The following is a 22,124-nucleotide window of genomic DNA, read 5'->3' on the forward strand; positions in this document are numbered from 1 at the left end:
TTGCCACCTCAAGACTGTATGGTGATCTTTATATATTGTTTTTATTGGTATTGGTATTAGTATTGATTATGTTATCAGTAAATTATTGAAAGCAAACTAGATATTATTGTTCTACATATACATATGTGCATTCATGGGTCTATACAATCTGTTGATACCTGTACCTTGACATTGCTCAATGTAATGTTTTTTGTCTGACTGCTTATGACGTCTTTAAACTTATTACATTGGATATTTGATGTGTACTGATTTATAAGTTAATCTTTGATGTCGAATTTTTTATAACTCATATGTTGAGGATATGTAGCTTTTCTTCTACTACATGTGTTATCCCACATCCTGATCAGTGATAGATCTAAATCCTAATGTCATATTCAAGTAAAGGAGGACGGACTGTATTGATATTAATTGGAAAGTCTTAATAATCATCTTTAAGTCCACAACTTTCAACCAATTCATAATAGTATATCGAAGGGATGATAACACTCTATAAAAGTTATCTTCTAAGCAGCTTCCCTCAACCAATGATATCATGTTCGAAAATGCTAGCTCTATCTTTATGATATATTCTATTGAATATGACCTAATTATTCAAACCAAGCATGAAAATGTTATTCCTGTTTGATGATGCAAAGGCAGTCAATTTCAATTTCAATTGATCACGGATCCAAGTATCTCTCGATGTGACGGGTGCCACATATGGAACAAGACATGCTAACCCTTCCGGAGCACCTTAGACCACCCAAGTTTTTAGTGGGTTTCGTGTTGCTTAGTCTTTAGCTTCTATGCTGTGAATTGTGTACTATTATGTGTCTGTTTGTCTATTTCGTTTTCAGCCATGGCGTTGTCAGTTTGTTTTCGATCTATGAGTTTGACTGTCCCTTTTGGTATTCCTTGTTCCTCTTTCTGATTGATTCTCCACTTGTGCAGATAATATTGTTGTTTTTTTTTACTCTAAACGTCAATCCAAAAGTATGATAAACAGGACGACTTTTCTATGTCCGGACTAAATCCGATAGCCATGCATAATTATACTAGTACAAATAAAAACACAACAGCTACACACCAAACTGCTTAATTACACTGTGTTTCTTGTGTACTTTAATATCTATTAAAATACAATGCATTTTAATCTGTCAATTATTTATCATATTCGGTCTTCTCCTTTTAATTCAGGAAATGTTATTGGTTACAGTGCATCAATTTTCTATAAAAACAAAATAAAAATAAATACAGATTGTCTGATTGATGTTAAAGAGTGTGCAGTCATTGGTGTTGATTGATAAGATTGAGACTGGTGAACTTTGAAAAAATAAAAACCGCGTATCACTGTTATATTGTCATGTTGTATATGTGTCTCTAGGTTTAATAACTACAACATAAAAAAAAGAATGGATATTTCATATCTATAAATGGGACAAGGAATATATTTCGATAAATCATTTATACGTTCGATATTTATAAAATGATACTTTTGACTTTCGACTTTCAACTGGTAAAACGTCACCTGTGTCTGAGTAGAAATGTGATGAACTAGTGGTATGCGTAAGAACCTATGTAAAAAAATAGTCCATTCGAAGGTACACAATTATTGTTGATAAAAACCCCGATTTTCTTGAAGTTTAAATAATGGGTACTGACGTTGTTTATCATCTAGATAACATGCTATAGTATTCTTGAATTTGTCTGAATATTACTTTAACTGTTTAGTATATTTTTTGCTAATTACATTTGACGTAGATCTGTACTCATAAATCGCGTCATTGTGTTAATATGCTATGTTAAAGTTTGCATTATTATCTTTCATGTTTGCTAATGTGCTTTGTATTATGCCTTTTAGTACTAGGGTGTCTTTGATACTTTTTTTTTTGTTTAAAAGGGATTTAGATTTTTACACAACAACTGTACCCATATTTCTGACCTATTCATCTAGTATATATGTATGTTTTGTTCATAGTATTTGTCAATAAAAGTATGAGGTATAGGTAGCTATATCACAACGTTTAATTCTCCATTTTCTACATACGATAATACATGTTCCTGCCAGGAATATGACAACTGTTATCTATTCGTTAACTGTGGTTAATGTATTCAAGCTTTCGATTTTGTCATTTGATTAGAGACGTTTGAATATTTTGCTCGTAAATGTACAAATGTCGTAGTTCCGTATATTTGTCATTTTTTTTATAGGCACATAGTTTCTTTCTACTTGTCACCAGTAATGGTAACTTTTTTGGAATGTTTCTATATTCTATGTCATGAACTACAAGTGTATAATACATAATATAATGGTTTTTTTTATTATCAGAATATTTGAAGGAAATGGTTCATACTATTGCCTGTTTGTTTCACTTTTTTTCGCATTTGATTCTTTTCAAGAACTTAACATGCTGTGAAAAAGGAATATGGAGTTAATTATACAACATTCATTGGTGGTCAAAAGGTTGTGCCACTGTTGTTTTAATTAAATCGTTTCACAAGATTATATATTGATAAAATAAAGTATTTTGACAATTTACATTTCTACTTGTTCATGTACGGTAAACAGTTTATAGAAAAATGCAACTTTGTATTCCCTTTTTGTGTGTGTTTTCTCCTCTGTAGAGAAGTACATAAAACCATCATAGATATCAGGACTCATCTGTGACGCTCGACACGAAAACAATTCAAAAAGCCATAAAAACTACGAAGAAGAAGAGCATTGAAGACCAAAATTCTTAAACCTTCTGCCAAATACAGCTAAAGTAATCTATTCCTAAGGTAAAAAAGTCTTAGTATTCTTTTTCAAGAATTCAAAGCTTTCTGCGCAAGTACATATCCCCTGATTATTTATGACTAGTTCCTGAAATGTTGCTTCAATCTACAAAATGAGGCGAATTTATATTTTTTTACATCTAACTGCTATTTTATCCAGGAAGGAATGAGATAGAACATAGCAGGTTTTGTTATTTAAAAAAAATCTCATTAGACATCGTAACATTAAAAAATAGATATTCGAACGGAAATTTAGAATTAAATATGGTTTGCTTACAAATTTGAATGTCTTTGCATATGTTATAAAATTGAGAATGGAAAAGGAAATGTGCCAAAGGGACAACAACCCGACCATAGAGCAGACAACAGCAGAAGGTCACCAACAGGTCTGCAATGCAACGAGAAATTCCCGCACCCCTTACTATCATCTTCGGAATTCAGTACCACCAGTTTTGCAAAGATAATTTGAACACAGTGTTCAATTGTTTGGTGTATTCTCACTTTCCTATTTAGACAGATTTGTTTTTAACCATACGCATTTACTTTACAAATGAATATTTCTAAATGGATAATTTCAAAGTTTAACATAATTTCTATATTCTTGACAAAAAGGAGTTCAAACTTGTGTATCTTTACTAATGTTGAAATGTATATTGTAAAAGTTTACATCATTTATGTTTTCAATGCAGGTGGATAAAAGGTCCACTGATGTAGGACCCCGGGTAATAGGTACCCATGTATACGGGGGAATTTGTTATCGATTAGTTTGCACGACAATATAGATCAATAATTGAATAGATCTTAATTCCAAATTTTGATAGTTTAGTCATAGATGCATGATTTTTTTATTAGTTGGTAGTGGCTTTGAACTAGCTGTCAGATAACTGCGAGCACTCTCAGATCTGTTCGATGTGTCTTTTTGTACCCGGCCACGTCCACTTGTATATGTGTCCATCTGATGAGTTAAGCCTATTTCAACTGATATATATAGTTCGTTCTTATGTTGTACTGTTATACCACTGTCCGAGTTTAGGGGGAGGGTTAGGATCCTGCTAACATGTTTAACCCCGCAGCATTATTTATATATGTGTCTGTCCCAAGTAGCCTGTAATTCAGTGGTTGTCGTTTCTTGATGTGTTACCTATTTGTTTTTCGTTCATTTTTTTTTACATAAATAAGGCCGTTAGTTTTCTCGTTTGAATTGTTTTACATTGTCTTATCGGGTACTTTTATACCTGACTATGCGGTATGGGCTTTGCTCATTGTTGAAAGCCGTACGGTGACCTATATTTGTTAATGTTCGTGTCATTTTGGTCTTTTGTTGATAGCTGTCTCATTGGCAATCATACCACATCTTCTTTTTTATATTGATATACATATATACATTCATGGATCTAAACAATCGGTTGTTATCTCTATCTTGGCATTGGTAAACATATGTACATTTAGGGATCTATACAATCGGTTGTTATTCTTATCCATATACATATGTACATTTGTGGATCTATACAATCGGTTTTTATGCATATACATATGTACATTCATGGATCTATGCAATCGGTTGTTATCTGTATCTTGGCATTGATATACATATGTACATTCATGGATCTATACAATCAGTTGTTATTGTTATCCATATACATATGTACATTCATGGATCTATGCAATCGGTTGTTATTGTTATCCATATACATATGTACATTCATGGATCTATACAATCTGTTGCTATCTGTATCTTGGCATTGCAGAAGGTAAAGGTTTTTTTCTGACTGCTTATATATAAAAAAATATGTGGTACGATTGCCAATGAGACAACTCACCACAAGAGTCCAAAACGATTCAGAAATTAACCACTATAGGTCATCGTATGGCCTTCAACAATAAGCAAAGCCCATACCACATAGTCAGCTATTAAAGTCCCCGAAGTGACAATGTAAAACAATTCAAACGATAAAACTAACGGCACTAATTTATGTAAAAATAATAAACGAAAAACAACATGTAACGCATAAACATACGACAATCACTATATTACAGGCTCCTGACTTGCGACAGGCACATACATATAGAATGTGGCGGGGTTAAATATGTTAGCGGGATACCAACCCTCCCCTTATACTAGGATAGTGGTGTAACAGTACACCATAAGACGTCTTTAAACTTAATCAATTGGATGTTAGATGTATAATGATTATTAAGTTAGTCTTATATGCATTTTTAACTCACCTGGCCCAAAGGGCCAAGTTAGCTTTTCTTATCACTTGGCGTCCGTCGTCCGTCGTCGTCGTCGTCGTCGTCGTCATCGTCCGTCGTCGTTAACTTTTACAAAAATCTTCTCCTCTGAAACTACTGGGCCAAATTTAACTAAACTTGGCCACAATCATCATTGGGGTATTTAGTTTAAAAAATGTGTGGCGTGACCCGGCCAACCAACAAAGATGGCCGCCATGGCTAAAAATAGAACATACGGGTAAAATTTCAGTTTTTGGCTTATAACTCAAAAACTAAAGCATATAAAGCAAATTTGACATGGGTAAAATTGTTTATCAGGTCAAGATCTACCTGCCCTGAAATTTTCAGATGAATCGGACAACCGGTTGATAGGTTGCTGCCCCTGAATTAGTGATTTCAAGGAAATTTTACTGTTTCTGGTTATTATCTTGAATATTATTATAGATAGAGAGAAACTGTAAACGGCAATAATGTTCAGCAAAGTAAGATTTACAAATAAGTCAACATGACCGAAATGGTCAGTTGACCCCTTTACGAGTTATTGCCCTTTATAGTCAATTTTCAACCATTTTTCGTAAATCTTAGTAATCTTTTACAAAAATATTCTCCTCTGAAACTACTGTGCCAAATTAATCCAAACTTGGCTACAATCATCGTTTGTGTATCTAGTTTGAAAAATGTGTCCAATGACCCGGCCATCAAACCAAGATGGCCGTTATGGCTTAAAATAGTACATAGGAGTAAAATGCAGTTTTTGGCTTATAACTCCAAAACTAAAGCATTTAGAGCAAATCTGACATAAATAAAATTGTTTATCGGGTCAAGATCTATCTGCCCTGAAATTTTTAGATGAATCGGACAACCCGTTGTTGGGTTGCTGCCCCTAAATTGATAATTTTAAGGAAATTTTACTGTTTTTGGTTATTATCTTGAATATTATTATAGATAGAGATAAACTGTTTACAGCAATAATGTTCAGCAAAGTTAGATTTACAAAGAAGTCAACATGACCGAAATGGTCAGTTGACCCCTTTAGGAGTTATTGCCCTTTATAGTCAATTTTCAACCATTTTTCGTAAATCTTAGTAATCTTTTACAAAAATCTTCTTCTCTGAAACTACTGGACCAAATTAATCCAAACTTAGCCACAATCATCTTTGGGGTATTTAGTTTAAAAAATGTGTCCGGTGACCCGGCCATCCAACCAAGATGGCCACCATGGCTAAAAATAGAACATAGGAGTAAAATGCAATTTTTGGCTTATAACTCAAAAACCAAAGCATTTAGAGCAAATCTGACATGGGTAAAATTGTTTATCAGGTCATGATCTATCTGCCCTGAAATTTTCAGATGAATCGCAAAACCCGTTGTTGGGTTGCTGCACCTAAATTGGTAATTTAAGGAAATTTTACTGTTTAGGATTATTATCTTGAATATTATTATAGATAGAGATAAACTTTAAACAGCAATAATGTACAGCAAAGTAAGATTTACAAATAAGTCCACATGACTGAAATGGTCAATTGACCCCTTAAGGATTTATTGTCCTTTATAGTCAATTTTTAACAATTTTTATAAAATTTGTAAATTTTTACTAACATTTTCCACTGAAACTACTGGGCAAAGTTCATTATAGATAGAGATAACTGTAAGCAGCAAGAATGTTCAGTAAAGTAAGACGTACAAACACATCACCATCACCAAAACACAATTTTGTCATGAATCCATCTGCTTCCTTTGTTTAATATTCACATAGACCAAGGTGAGCGACACAGGCTCTTTAGAGCCTCTAGTTTATTTGTATTAGTTGTTGTTAAATAAAGGCAACAGTAGTTTACCGTTAGCTTTGAACTAGCTGTCAGTTACTGTGAATACTCTAAGATCTGTACTTGATGTCTTTATGTTGTTCGTATATTCAAATGCCCGGCCACGTCCACTATTTGTTTGTGGTTTGTGTAGAATATTACCATAACAGATTAGATGTTATATAACTGAGCATACAAGATATAGATATAGTAAGCTGTGGTATGAATACCAATGAAAAAACTCTCAATCCAAGTAACAATTTATAAAAGTAGAAAAGTATATAAGATGAATGCATGTTGATTGATATTTATGAATAATGCTCTTAAACCGAAGAAACATTGTAGTAACTGTTCTGACTACTTTGTAAATATTGAAAACCCTGGTGTAATAATTCAGATATTTCTTTTGTCAAAATCAAATACGTTGTTAAAAGACGAGCAAATAGAACAATTGAGATATCTTAACGCCAAAAGATGATGACAGTGGAAACAGTGGGAGGACTTTTTGAAATTCGGATTTTGAATGTTCTTTGAAGTGTATTTAAGGTAGTATTGGTGTCTTTTGCCATTTCGGATTGTAAAAAAAACAGAGAATCTAAGGTCCTTATTTTCTATCAAGTTAGCAAAACTTGATGTTAGCAAAACTTGATGCATTTAAGTTAGCAAAACTTGATTCATTTATGTTAGCAAAACTTGATGCAGGAATGCAGATATGTAGTTGAAATTTAATTTAATAGGACCAATTAATAAGAATATAACTTATAAAGTATTAATATTTTTACAAGTTAAGATTATATTTGGTTGTTTTTTAAATGTTTTTAGATTGGCATTTTAAGGGGATGTAACTCTAAAACAGTGCATTTTCTGAAGGAATCTTCATGGAGTTTTCCTATTTTGTGTTTCAGCCGGAAAAACGTACGGCGACCCTATATTTTCTTTTGATATTCTAAAAGCATTGTCTGAAATCTATCTTTTTCTAATTTCTTTTACAATTCTATCATTTTGTTTGAATTCATATCACAACATTTTTCCCTTTATAATCCATACAAAATGTGTCAATCGGTCACAACTGCTCAAAATGCGGGGTTACCTATTATTTAATATGTTTTTACCATATATCAAATATACTACGTTCTGGCAAAGTAAAAACAAGTTCTGTCATTTTTGTTTTAGACTCCCGTACTACCTTAAGATAACAAATGATGGATGAGACGCATGATGTGGTATTCAAATCCTTTTGACGTGCAAGAAAAAACGACGAGAAAAACCAATAGTAACTCAGGTTAAAAGAACATCATTCTAATTTTTAAATAAATTGTTAATTGAAATCAGCTTTAATCTTACTTTAGATTGAAACATTATTATGTATATATCGTGATTCAAACAAAATAAAAACAACAACGTTTGTTTCAACATTTGAAATAATAAAAATAAACATTTTGCATGAATATGTTTTAATTGTAATTTTACATATATCAGAAAACACATTCATTTGCTAAATAACTTGACTAACAAATCTTGTTTAGTATGTACTTCCTTTTCTACCTCCATATCCAGATCCACTTCCATACCCGGATCCTCCGCCATAACCAGATCCTCCACCATATCCAGATTTGCCACCACCACCAGATCCTCCTCCGAATCCAGCTCCTCCGCCAGATCCAACTACAACTACAGCTCCACCGCCGATTCCAGCACCGCCACCGAATCCACCACCACCACCGAATCCAGCTCCACTACCTCCCCCGTAACCACGGTTAGTTACACTTCCTGGTAACACCTTACAGCATGTAGTCCATTTCCCTGGGAATAAGGGTGTTAGTCTGCAATACTTGTCCAAAACAAACTCTCCTTTAAAACATTGTCCCTTACGACAGGTACACCATACTTGACCACCTGTAATCAACAATGTTCAACACATGTTGTATTTAGTAGCTACATGTATAATTATTTTATTGATTAACAAGGGATACGCATCAAAAATCAACTAAGTAATATTGAGGCTATATGGATAATTTAACTCTTGAAATTAATAGTAGAATACCGGTCGGTGTGTTTGTGAAATGGAATAATATCAACATATATTTTCAATATACTTCAGGCAATTTGAGAATATGTTCATTTATTAATTTTAAAATTATAAAGAAACTTAGGTTTCATCCCCTTGAGGCAAATTTGACCTCACATAGATTTGGCTATTGTTTATGTATTATATTTGTCGGGTACCTCTGCCAATGTTCAGGAACTTAAACATGCATTTACGGCTTTCATATATTTGGCTATGAAAGTTTCTGAAAAACAGGTTCGGACGCATAAACTTATTCTTGTTTTCATCTTTTTTTTTTTACGTTATAGATAATGCATATTTTAAAGGTTTTCCTGTCGTAGAACACAGCAAGGGGTGTGAGGATTGATCGAGTGAAAGACCGACTGTAGGGAGGTCTTTCTCTAAGCAATCTTGACATCCCGAGGTATGTTCAACGACAAGAAACATCAAGCTGTGCATTATACTACTTACATACCATAAAACAATTGATTGTTTTTTAAAAGATTTGAAAAAGTTAGCATCCTAGTTTACCGACCAAACTGATATTCCTTTCTAATGCCTTCATGTTTTAATACGCCCTACGGCTCATTTAGAATGTGAAATAAAACTCACTAATTAATCTAGATATAAACCGTACTAATTATTATCCATACACAATGAACAAATTACTACAACTGCATAAAGTAAGACAAACATGAATAGTTACCGTCCTATAACGCTGTATGAAAAATACAAGACACTTTGTAAGTAATTTACTGGACCAAATTAGTGTATGAAAAGAAGGGAGGTGGGTTTTTTTTTCTCAAAAATTTGTAATGACAATTCTATCGCGGAAAAGTGATTATTTTTCAAACAATTTTAATTGAATCGAATGAAATATTCAGAATGATCTTCTTTTGAAAGGCAATACATTTTTAACAGATAATTAGTATATAATTATATACACTCCACTCTACCGACCCCATGGTGAGGTATACATGCATTTTTACAATAGAATATAAGAATATTTTATTAGTTGACCATTTGATAGAGTAAAACATATACATAAATTTAAAACAATAAGAACTGACACGAAAGGGGACTGAAATAATGATACATGTACATGTTAAACGAAAAAAAATATAAAACATGTAGGTAACAGTATGATTGCCTATTCAGTGTGTATAGTCCTGAATATGCATGGCATTGACCAACCTGCAACCAATTAAAATTTTCAATCTAAATCAATAAGATTTTCAAAATCATACTATAAGTTATATGGTTCGCTACTGACCCCGTACGGATCCATAGAGGATTAGTAAAATCCATAGGGAGTGAGGCCGGAGGCCGAGTCCCCTATGAATTTTATTCACCCTCTATGGATCCGTAGGGGGTCAGTAGTTAACCGTATAACGAATTTATCGGATGCTTGACTTTTTCTGCGGCGTTTTGTTGAAAAATAAACAATGAAACACAACAACATTAATAGATGACGTCACCATTAACGCGTCATGAACCCCATATGAAACTTACTAACCCCATTCGGTCTCATAGAGGGTCACCACGTGACGGCGTTTAAGCAATCACAACGTGAAAATTCATCTGTGGTCCGATAAAAAGGAATATGTTATATGGATTTATTTGAAAGTGTTGTGAAAGTTTAACATTGGAATTCATCTAACATAATATATACCAATGTCTCTGTATTGTAGCGATAAATTAACAAAACTTTACTTTTTTTTGTTTCTGAATTAAAATGCGGGCTATTTTTTTACACCTATCATAGATTGAATTTTTGTCAACAAAAAACTATCAGACGAATATGACTTTGAAGTAAATTATAGTTTGTATTTACACCAAGGAAAATAATGACCTCACACTGGTCGTTATTTTATGCCTTGGAGCATATTTCTTTGAAACATGGTATCGTCCGGGTTGATTCTTCGAAAGAATTACCTATTTTTCTGAAAGAAAATAACTCCATATAGGTATATAAAGTTTATTTATAATATATATTTTTTTTACAATTCCAATATCATTTTAAAAGAAAAATGTTAACTTTATTTGAGGTTTTCATGCATACATATGTACACGAGCATGCACAGAGCAATCGATTTAGCTCAATAAATGCATTACTTTTATAACAATTATACATTCGCTGTACTTTATCAAGTGTCGGTAACTTTGCTTCTCTTAAACTTCATCATGTTGATGGAGTTAGTTTTATAGTTGTGCATTTTCACAAGATTCTTACGTACTGGTAATACATAATTAAAATACTGTAACATTTATTTACCCTTTTTTCTTCCACCACCTCCACCTCCTCCGCTTCCTCCTAATACCAATAGTCCACCACCACCAATGCCAGATCCGGATCCTCCGCCACCACCGCCGCCATACCCAACACTATAACCTCCGCCGCTTCCACCACCATATCCTTGAAAAAAATTAAAAAACGATAGAGCAATCAACTTTGGAATAATCTTACACAGTATGAAATATATACAAATCAAAGAAGAAGTGACGTAATTATAGTTTAAAACTAAAATACAGTAGCATTAACTTACCTCCTTTTCCCCAACCACCACCTCCTCCTCCTCCTCCTCCTAATCCACCGTCTAATAACAATACTCCGCCACCGCCACCAGATCCAAGTCCTCCGCCGCTACCACCGCTGCCATACCCACCACTGTACCCTCCGCCGCCTCCACCAGCATATGGGCCATGACAAGATGCAGATCCGACAACACTCAAAAGCAGCAAAGTTATAAAAGCCATGATGACTGAGGGTTGACGATTTTAACTGTGGTGACACAGCTGTTTAGATCTGTATTTATACCATTGGATGTAAACACAACTTCTTTGATTAGGATTGATAATACTAAATCAATTAAACTTGATTGATTATAAGTGATTCGGCATGACCTTAGTTTTTTACAACAATCAATTGAAATATTATGTCATTCTCAGCTTTGAAGTTACCTTCCTTTGATGAGTAATGGAAACATTTTCTCTTTTAGTTGAGGAAAATTCGATATTTTGAAACCTTATTAAGGGTATATTCTTTTGATGTTTCAGTCTCATTCAGTCTCATTGAAATCTCGTTCTGAATATATTTCCAAAACATGGAATAAAAGTTTAATCTGAACAAATTGTGTATTTCCAATGAGCAGTTTTTGAGTAATAACATTTTCAAATTTTATTACTAAACTAGTCAGTCTTTTTAGCCAAAATTTTGAAGAAATGGGCGAGGGTTACAAAAATTGACTTTACCAGAAACATGTCCATCCCATATGACTTTTTATTTTTTCAAATTTCTTAGATATGTATTTTTTCAATCATTTATAACAAAGAATTTCAAATAATTTGCATTTTGGTCTTTAAACTGAGAAAAATCACAAATTTACAAAATTGACAACATAGTAAATTCGACACGAAAAAGCATAAAAAATGATAAAAGTTACTAAAGGTAGGTGTTTATATAGAAAGTTTTATCATTTTTTATGCTTTTTCGTGTCACAGAAAAAGAAGTGCACCACCATATGAAGTTTTCTACACCAATTATTGTTTTACAGTTATATAAACCCAAAAATCAGGTTTAGAAAAACAAAATATTTCTAGAAATGTTTGACGTATTGAATTTAAAACCAGATGCATTTTGTTATATATTGTTTGTATATTTCTTTCCCTACTACGTTCTCCTATTTGTTTGTATTGTAGTCCTGTATTATTATGTTGTCATTTTAATGTTATATTTAACAATGCCATTAAAGTGCGAGGTTTGGAATGCCACAAAACCGGGTTCAACCCACCGTTTTTTCTTTAAAAATGTCCTGTACCAAGTCATAGCTCGTTTCACATGTCACGGTACTTTTCTATCCCAAATTCATTTTATTTGGTTTCGATGGTATATTGGTTGTTCTCATCGGATTTTGTCTAATGCTTAGTCCGTTTCTGTGTGTGTTACATTTTAATGTTGTGTCGTTGTTCTCCTCTTATATTTAATGCGTTTCCCTCAGTTTTAGTTTGTTACCCCGATTTTGTTTTTTGTCCATGGATTAACGAGTTTTGAACAGCGGTATACTACCGTTGCCTCTATTGGCTCCTCAGAGGTGTACATTCTTAATTGTATTGCTAATAATGAAAGGGAGATGTTATATTGCTAAAGATGAAAGTGAGATGTTGTATTGCTAATGATGAAAGTGAGATGTTGTATTGCTAAAGATGAAAGTGAGATGTTGTATTGCTAATGATGAAAGTGAGATGTTGTATTGCTAATGATGAAAGTGAGATGTTTGATTACAGAAACACTAGCCCAACTAGCCCAACTACAAAAGAATTACACTTTTGAATAGCAAACATCCATTTTAATCCATGTATTTAGATTTAAAGGCCGCCACATTTTATTGTCTTCAGTTAGGCTTTCATAAAGCACAGATACACATTTTGGAATGAAGAGCATTTTGATTTTTTTTTGTCAAAAAGCGTCAAAAGATACCAGAAGCACATTTAAACTTATATGTTAACAATTAATAGGTAACGCCTCATTAAGTTCCCCAAATCTATCCAAATCATTTAATAGAAAAAATGAAAAAAAATATACTTTTTAAAACATCAATCATGCATTTCTTTTATCGGCAGGAAGATAAACTGAACTCAATCGCTTTTGTATGCCAATTAGAAGTGACGGATTGTCATGTAATTTCTTTCCTTATTTTTATTTTAATATAAAAAGAGTGTGTCCCTGAGCTGATAAATGGTATTGACCTTGATCGAATATTGTATTGCTACGTGCAATCGTTTAGTATCTTATGATTTCGCATTAGTCAGAGTACTCATGGGAAATTTATGTTTGTGTGTTGGTTATAATTGTGTAGTCAGTTGTATAGTTTTCTGTAATGTATGTTTGGTTGATAGTTATGGAGTATCCGTTTCATAGATTATAGCGAATATTGTTTGAAAACTTTCGTTGCTACAAGCCCTTTTATTTGTTCGAAGATGACCTACCGAATGAAATATAAAACTAAGTTTGTACTACCATAAGCAATACGTCTGATGCCATTTGTGATCAAGCGTTTGCTTACTCTTCCTTAGCAACCGAGATCACGAAATTCTTTTGTTTTCCTTATTGTGTTTTATATTATAATATCGTTCGTCTGTTTGTCTGTTCGTCTGTTTGTATTTTTCTTTTCTTAACCATGTCTTTACCGGTTAATTTTCGACATATGATATTGAAAGCCCGTTTGTACCATTATAGGATTAAACGCGTTTTTTAAAGGAATGTATTTGTGTATAAACTCGACCAATTCGCTCAAATACAAAAACATGTTCAAAGGATTTTAATGATATGTTTTTGAGTGACTAGTTCCAGTTCATACACCAATTAAATACTTTTAAAAGGCGTTTAATCCTTATTGTTCTTTAAAATGTGTGATAAGCAATTTATTTGTCCATGCTCTGGTCTGGCACATGCACATATTTGTTGGTTAACGTAAAAAATATGTAGTCATTGTATTTTGCTGTATGATTAAAAAAAAGCTAAAACATATCTTATAATCATTGTTATGAATGTTTCGTGTTTATCATTAAATTTATCGGTCAACACGAAGTGAAAATAAATAATTTCAACGTCCAACCGGATAGTGATATTATTGCCGCCATCTTGTTTACATTGGTTACAATAATTAGCTCGGTTAACGTCTTCTAGCGCAAAAAAAAACAAAAAAGAAAGAACAACGGCAAATCCACTACCGGAAGTCCTCTCAACCAATCATATAAATGTATTCCATTAAATGCAAATCATAAAAGAATTAGTCGCTGATATTTAGTTTAAAGATGAATAAACCACCATGCATTTATATATTCAGAATATCGCTTTTTTAATTTACTTTCAACAGTATCGCTTGAACCAAAATATACGAATGCCAAAGACGTGTGAGTATCTATATACTCAATAAGCCTTGTATAATGCAAATTCAGGTTGATTTACTCATCAAGTTTATTTTGATCGTGAAAAAATCATCGGCAAAAATAAAATAATTCGACAACTAACTGTTAATGCAATGGCACAAATTGAGAAACACATAAACAAATCATAAGTAATCTCATGCAATCTTGAAGGGAGGCATTTCCAAATTCACTTACAACACACATTATTATGCTGCAACATACATACTTACACGTTGATAAGTTATGTCAAGTCAGTAGGCATCATATAAGAGTGAATTGGTACCTGACTCTAATTTAACCTAAAATCTCACTGTCTAATGTTCATTGGTCAATCTGAATGCAAATAATTGGCTGCATCTCAATTAGAGCATTCATCTCTAACGAAGAAAGTAAATATGTTTGAAATACTAAATAGAGGTGAGATGATCCAAGCTGTTAAATTTCTCCTTAATAATTTTTATGTACGTTTTAGCAACAAAGTTTATCGACAGACTGTAGGTTTTCTAAAAGCCATTTATTTCGCTCCTTTAATAGCAAACTTATATTTTGTACTCTTATGAAGCACAGATTATAAACAAAAAACGGTAAAGACCCCAGCGAAATTGATTTTTCCAACAACACTTACCGTTATTTTAATGATACGTTTTCGTTGAATCATCAAGAATTTTCAAAAATTACTGCCGAAATGTACACAAAGAAACTTGATTTAAACAAATCAAATGTAAACGTGAATAATGACTTATATGTAGATATTTCAGTTTTACTCGGGAAAATTATTACTTAAGTTTACGACAAAATTTGCGACAAAACGGACGATCTTTTTTCTTACCCTATTGTTACTTTTTTATGGTGATCTTTGTTTGGCACTATCTTATGGTGTTTATATTTTACAATTCGTTCGCTATGACCGTGTTTGTCACGACATTTTAGATGTAATCGAAATTAATATATTTATAACTCGTAAATTAATAAGTTAGGAATTTCGTTACCACATATAACTTAAAACGTTTACTTTCGTCTCCATTGTATATACATATTTTGTTTTAAAAACGTATTTTAATGGAATAATTCATTCTCATTTTTACGGAGACATTGTATATCGAGCTCGGATATTTAAAAATGATCCTGGTAAACCTATCGATCCTTTAGATAAACTTATTGTTAAAGATTACCACTGCAACAGTGTTATTTTATCTTTAATTTTTTTTATTGGTGTTATTCATTGATTTTGTTTTTATTAAATTAAAATCAAACTATATATTATTGCTATGCATAAACATATATACATTCATGGATCTATACAATCAGTTGTTATCTGTCTTTTGGCATTGCATAAAGTAGAGGTTTTTTTTCTGAGTGCTTATATGAAAAAGAAGAAGATGTGGTATGATTGCCAATGAGACAACTCTCCACAAGAGACCAAAACGACACAGAAATTAACCACCATAGACCATTGTATGGCCTCCAACAATAAACAAAGCCCATACCGCATAGTCAGCTATAAAAGGCTCCGAAATGACAATGTAAAACAATTCAAACGATAAAACTAACGGCACTATAGTCTGGCTCAGGGGGTCCTGTCTGCCTTAAAAACGTTATATTTGTTTTACCGCTATGATTTAAATCGTTTGACCAAGAAATTACATTCGATAACTGTCCATCCATTCCATTTAACATTATCTATTAACTAACCGCTCCATTGATCATCATGAACCGCCCACATTCCGATCCTTACGGAGGTTTAACATTGTTATGCCGTCCATTTTCCGTCTCCTGGAAACAACAGGGAGTCGTTATTGTGATTTTCACTTCGACAGTTTCCGCTATTTCCGTAACATTCCGTCAACCAATCAGCGAAACCGTTAACTTCCATCTTCTTCGCGCGGTTTATGTAGCAGACACGCCCATCAAAAAATCAGAAACAGTAACTGAGATTGAATATGCATGTTCACATAAAGTTGCCATTCTCTCTCTTGCTTTCTCCTTGATTTTTGTGCAGACAACAAAACTCGTGAAATTAATGTTAGTAATCAGATATTAACTAACTCTTATGTAACTTTCAGCATTTATATCTAAATGCATGTGGGGTATATTTTAATAGTTTTCTTATCACTTATGCAGATGACCTTAATGATGCTTACTTCTTAATTTTATTTTTAAATTATATATTGTAGAATTCGTTCTGTTTATACACACTTTTAAAACTCTTACAGTCCAAAATAATTATCAAAACCCTATTTTTTCGAAGTAAAGTGCATATTTTCCGCATACATGGAATACACATTCAAGACCTTATATGCCTTTAGTGATGTCTTTGACTTTGTAAACATTAAGTTTACATAGTTGACATTATAAACACATGTTATTCTATTTTCAAACTGTACCGTTAAAGTATATGACGTCATTAAAACAGTGTTATTTGTGACGTTTATGTGTAAGACGTCGAAATGAAGTAACTTGCAGGTACTTGAAAATACCCAAATGAATGGAACATCGTCTCAAAATCATTAAATACGCAACTGAGCAATATGCCGTGAATGAATAAATTGGCGCATAATAATTCATTTATTCATAATTTTATGACTATTTTATCATTTTTGTGTTGTATATAAAATGTTTTCAAGTTTCACGTGTGCCATCAATCCCGATATTTGGGCAATATCTTTTTCAATAAAGTCTAATTATTTTTACTTTGCTAATACTTGAGATTTGTCAGTCGACAGCATGGAGAACATTTCAGGCTGCATGTTGGGAATATCAAGCCGAAGGAAACGGTCTACTAAAAACCTTACCCAGAATGAATTAGAATACATTAGGCATACATCTTTATAGTTCGTCTTAAAAACACGACATACGATTATTTGTGTTATAGGTGTTACATTAAGAACTATTCAACTATCTTAATAAAATCAAACTTTAGAATGACCTACTCCTTGATTTCTCATTTAGATTTACATGCAATGTTTAATCTGTTTTTTTAATTTGGGAAAAGGGGGGGGGGGGGGGTAATAGCAAAACTCAGCGAAATATCAGATGGGGAAAAGAATCTCGAAAAAGAATTAAGAAACTGACACTGTAAAACAGACAAAGTTGGAATGTAAATAATATATAATAATATGTGCGATGATTGCCAATGAAATAACTGTCCATCATAGTCATAATTAGTATACGTCTACAGACTTAAACACGAAGCATTGGCGCTTCCAAAAATTGACTAGACAGTGTTAAACCATTAAAACGGGAAAACCAACCGTCTATCTATATGAAAAATGCATGTTTCCAATTAATTTTACAATTTACTCAAAAACGAGCTCATTTACCCTAATTTTTTGATATGACAATTGGCTTGAAGTTTATTTGTCCCAACTTTCAATGAAGAAAACTACCGACTTTTTTTTCATAAACCAGATAAACATGCAGCAAATATGTTGGTTTTTTTAAATCAATTTCCTAAAATTAAAATGTACGTGTAAGGATCCAGTGTCCTGCCAACTTTATAAATCTTATTAATTTGTTAAGAACTTTAACGACAGACTGTATGTTATGTTGACTGAAAGAAAAACTAGGTTCATTTATAAGTAACATACAGAAAAACAGGAAATATATTTTTACAAAATTTCCGTTTACTAGATACTATTTTGTATCATAAACAATTAAATTCCGACCATGTTTGGTAGAAATCCAGGATTGTTTCAGAAAGTTATTAAGATTTTAAAAACTTTACAGCCGATTGCATAGAGTGTGTAGACAAAGGTAATATCTTTTGTTAGCTTGCTTTATAACTGAACAGTGAAGTCATTATTATGTTAGGTAAACTACCCTCCTTTAAGATTAGACTAGCCCGACAGGTAACCAATCTAATGTATTTGTTTCACCAAATATATTACCTTTGTCTACACACTCATTCAATGCAATCAGCTGTAACAACAAAGTGAATGCAATGTTAAGGGCATACGATACAGTTTTGATGCCGTATTTCCATATAGACTATTTTTTACCTGATTAAATCAAATATATGCAATATAAAATATACCTCCATGTGCTACTTTTTGAGTAAAATGAGGTCGAAATTTTGTATATTTGCTCAAAATTTGAATTATTTGAGGCCGTATTTTCACTTTCGAAACAAAGCCATAACTCTTTTGTTTTAAAAGATAAACACAATTTGTTTTTTGTTAAATAATTTGTAATTTCTGTATTTTATATATATAAAAGTATCCAAAAAAAATATTCATTTTTTATTCAGAAATAATTCATATTTATCAAATGATCATGAATTGAGAAAAAACGTAATTTTTTGCTGTATATTTATCAAAATTAAAAAAAATCCACTATTCACAGTTTTATAAAATTTGGTCCACATAATCCCCCTGCAAAATCAAACAAAAGGTCTTTTAAAAAATAGGGGTGCATGCACTCGTTTTCAAATTAAATCAGTTGGAATTAAAAAAATCAGTCGAAAAATGCCTTTTCCCGATATGTCACAGTTTGACGTCGCGAAAATAACATTTTACGTTAGCAACGTCATTACCTCCCCTGTAACTATATCGTATGCCCTTAATTGGCAGGAAAACTAAGTCTTTTTATGATAAACATACGGACAAAAAAGTGTTTTTTTTTCTTTTTTTTCTTTTTTTTTTTACAAAATTTACTTCTCGATACTACCTGTATCTAATGATCATAAACAAGGTTGTGTCAAAGTATGGGAGAAATACATGATAGTTTAAGAAAGTTATCAACATTTAAAAATCTTTACCCGCAGAGTGCATACTTGTGGACGTCTCAACCGCCGACAGCAGAATGCATGTTCGATATGTTTCTCTCGAAGACTCGACAAAAATGAATTATTAATGGAAAATTGTTACACAAATGCAAAGTATAATTTTGTAACGAACACATGCATATGTCTTCACCGAAAATGACATTATTTTTATGTTTATGTTTCGAACAATGCACAAAAATAAGGAGATGTATTATGATTGCCAATGACACAACTGTTCAAGAAAGGCCAAACCAAAAATATATAAGCGGCAAATATAGACAACAACACGACCTTCAACAATGAAAAAAATAGTCGGTTTTAAAGGTCTCTCCCCGACATGAAAAATAAGAACCAATTCAATTATTGGTATATTAGAAAAAAAAAATATCGGAAAAAAACTAACGTTTTATCAAACAAAATATATTCTATTGGAGTCGCAATTCTCTCGCCTATGTATTCATTCGGAAAGGAAAAGAGTAGCATCCGTAGCGGAACAACTTGAAAGTACTCCCGTCATTCTTTTTTAAAAATCCTGGAGAGTAAACAAAGTTCTATTGATAATTACTTTTTAGGACTTAATCTTTTAGACATACATATAAAAACGTCGAGGTGGATTCGCAATTATGGACGTCATGGAAAAAGCAAATTAATCAGAGAAAGTGACGAATGATGATTTTTAGATACAGGACTGCAACAGTTATGGTAATCTTCGGTGAGGATAAAAAGGGGGGCATTTACTATATACCAGGTGCCACGTGCCACTAGAATATATAACAGTTTTATGCTTTGAAACATGTGAATCGGTCGGGAAAACTTTTAGAAATATATGATAAGGTCAATAAAGTTCCCATAATCTCTTCGTCTGTCATCTTTCTGGGTGTTTCAAGCTGTATTTTTTCAACCAATTTTCTGTCTTTTGAAACTTTAGTACCTGTATTACACTGTTACATTACATACCACATTGAACCTAAACAATATGAGAAAAGGTAATATTTTTACGGAATGTTTGAAAAGGTAAACGTTTTTAAAATATAGATTATTTGAAAAGGATGGGGTAACAGAATCCTAATGACACACTTGTTTATTCACAAAATGTCTATACATGCATCTGCCTTTATTTTTCATTTTCTTTGCCAAAACACGTAGTTCATAGCTGGTTGCAAGTCAAAGTCAGCGTTTTTCATAGGAGTTATTTCCCTTTGATAATTTTGCGTAACGTCGCGTGAACTTTGATGACGTTAATCTATTCTCCCAAACAAATCAACAGGAAAAACAATGGCTACCATTGCAATGTTAATTTCCCATAGAAACATTTTTAATGCTTCGTACACGCATTTAGATAGTTTCGGGATGACAATAGGTACGTGAAACGTGTTGTAATTTTATTTTCTTTAAGAAAATCACTGTTTGAAACAAATATTTGCTCAAATAAAAAAATAATCGCAATTTTTTGACGGACAGCAAAGCTTGAGTCAGACTATAGTTTATGTAAAAATAATTAACGAAAAACAATATGTAACACATAAACAAACGACAACCACTGAATTACAGGCGGGGTTAAACATGTTAGCGGAATACAAACCCTCCCCTTAACCCAGAACAGTGGTGTAACAATACAACACAAGACGTCTTTAAACTTAATCAATTGGATGTTGGATGTGTACTGATTATTAAGTTAGCCTCAATTGCATTTTTTATTTGTATTAATTGTTGTTAGCTTTGAACCATCTGTCAGTTACTGCAAATACTCTAAGATCTGTACTTGATGTCTTTATGTTGTTGGGATATTTAAATATCCGGCCACGTCCACTCCGTGATTTTGTTTGTGGTTTGTATAGTATATTACCATTATAACAGATTTGATATAGCTATAGTAAGATGTAATATGAATGCCAATGAAACACCTCTCAATCCAAGTAACAATTTATAAAAGAAGAAAAGTAAATAAGATGAATGCATGTTGATTTATATCTATGAATAATGCCCTTAATAATTGTACTACTTTGCAAATATTGAAAACCCTGGTGTAATAGGTTTTCAGTAATACAGATATTTCTTTTGTTAAAATTAAATACGTTGTCAAAAGACGAGAAAAAAGAACAAGTTGAGATATCTAAACACCATAAGATGATGACAGTGGAAACAGTGGGAGGACTTTTTGAAATTCAGATTTTGAATGTTTTTGAAAGTGTTTTAAGGTAGTATGGGTGTCTTTCGCCATTTTGGATTGTAAAAACCAGAGAATATAAGGTCCAGATTTTCTATCAAGTCAGCAAAACTTGATACAGGAATGCAGATATCTAATGTGAATTTTCATTTAAAAGAACCAATATATAAGAATATAACTTATAAACATTAATACTTTTTACAAGTTTAGATTATACTTGGTTGTTTTTTTAAATGTTTTTAGATTGGCATTTGAAGGGGATGTAACTCTAAAACATTGCATTTTCTGAAGAAATCTACATGGATTTTTCCTATTTTGTGTTTCAGTCGGAAAAAACGTACGGTGACCCTATATTTTCTTTTGATATTCTCAAAGCATTGTCTGAAATCTATTTTTTTTCTAATTTCTTTTACAGTTCTATCATTCTGT

The 22,124-nt window shown here is 32.4% G+C and overlaps 2 protein-coding genes across 2 annotated transcripts in view; one reads left to right on the top strand and one right to left on the bottom strand.

The window, feature by feature from the left end:
- The window catches only part of LOC143052919 (uncharacterized), a 105,436-nt gene that overhangs the window by 37,186 nt on the left and 46,126 nt on the right, over nt 1-22,124 (top strand). The window lies entirely within an intron of this gene.
- Nucleotides 8,224-11,595, bottom strand: LOC143052005 (uncharacterized). Its single transcript, XM_076224977.1, has 3 exons — nt 11,406-11,595; nt 11,114-11,359; nt 8,224-8,687 (listed from the first exon to the last, which is right to left on the bottom strand). The coding sequence occupies exons 1-3, from the start codon at nt 11,593-11,595 to the stop codon at nt 8,314-8,316; spliced, it is 810 nt and encodes a 269-aa protein (XP_076081092.1). The 3' UTR covers nt 8,224-8,313.

This window comes from Mytilus galloprovincialis, chromosome 11, assembly GCF_965363235.1.
Source record: "Mytilus galloprovincialis chromosome 11, xbMytGall1.hap1.1, whole genome shotgun sequence".
In the NCBI taxonomy this organism is placed as follows: Eukaryota; Metazoa; Mollusca; class Bivalvia; order Mytilida; family Mytilidae; genus Mytilus; species Mytilus galloprovincialis.

Excerpts from the sequence above, each read along its gene's own strand:
- LOC143052005 (XM_076224977.1), bottom strand. The coding sequence starts at position 11,595 with ATGGCTTTTATAACTTTGCTGCTTTTGAGTGTTGTCGGATCTGCATCT. Across the intron at positions 11,360-11,405 it reads AGGAGGAGGAGGAGGAGGAG|TTTTAAACTATAATTACGTC; the intron begins GTGGTGGTTGGG and ends ACTGTATTTTAG. Across the intron at positions 8,688-11,113 it reads AGGTGGTGGAAGAAAAAAGG|GTGGTCAAGTATGGTGTACC; the intron begins GTAAATAAATGT and ends TGTTGATTACAG.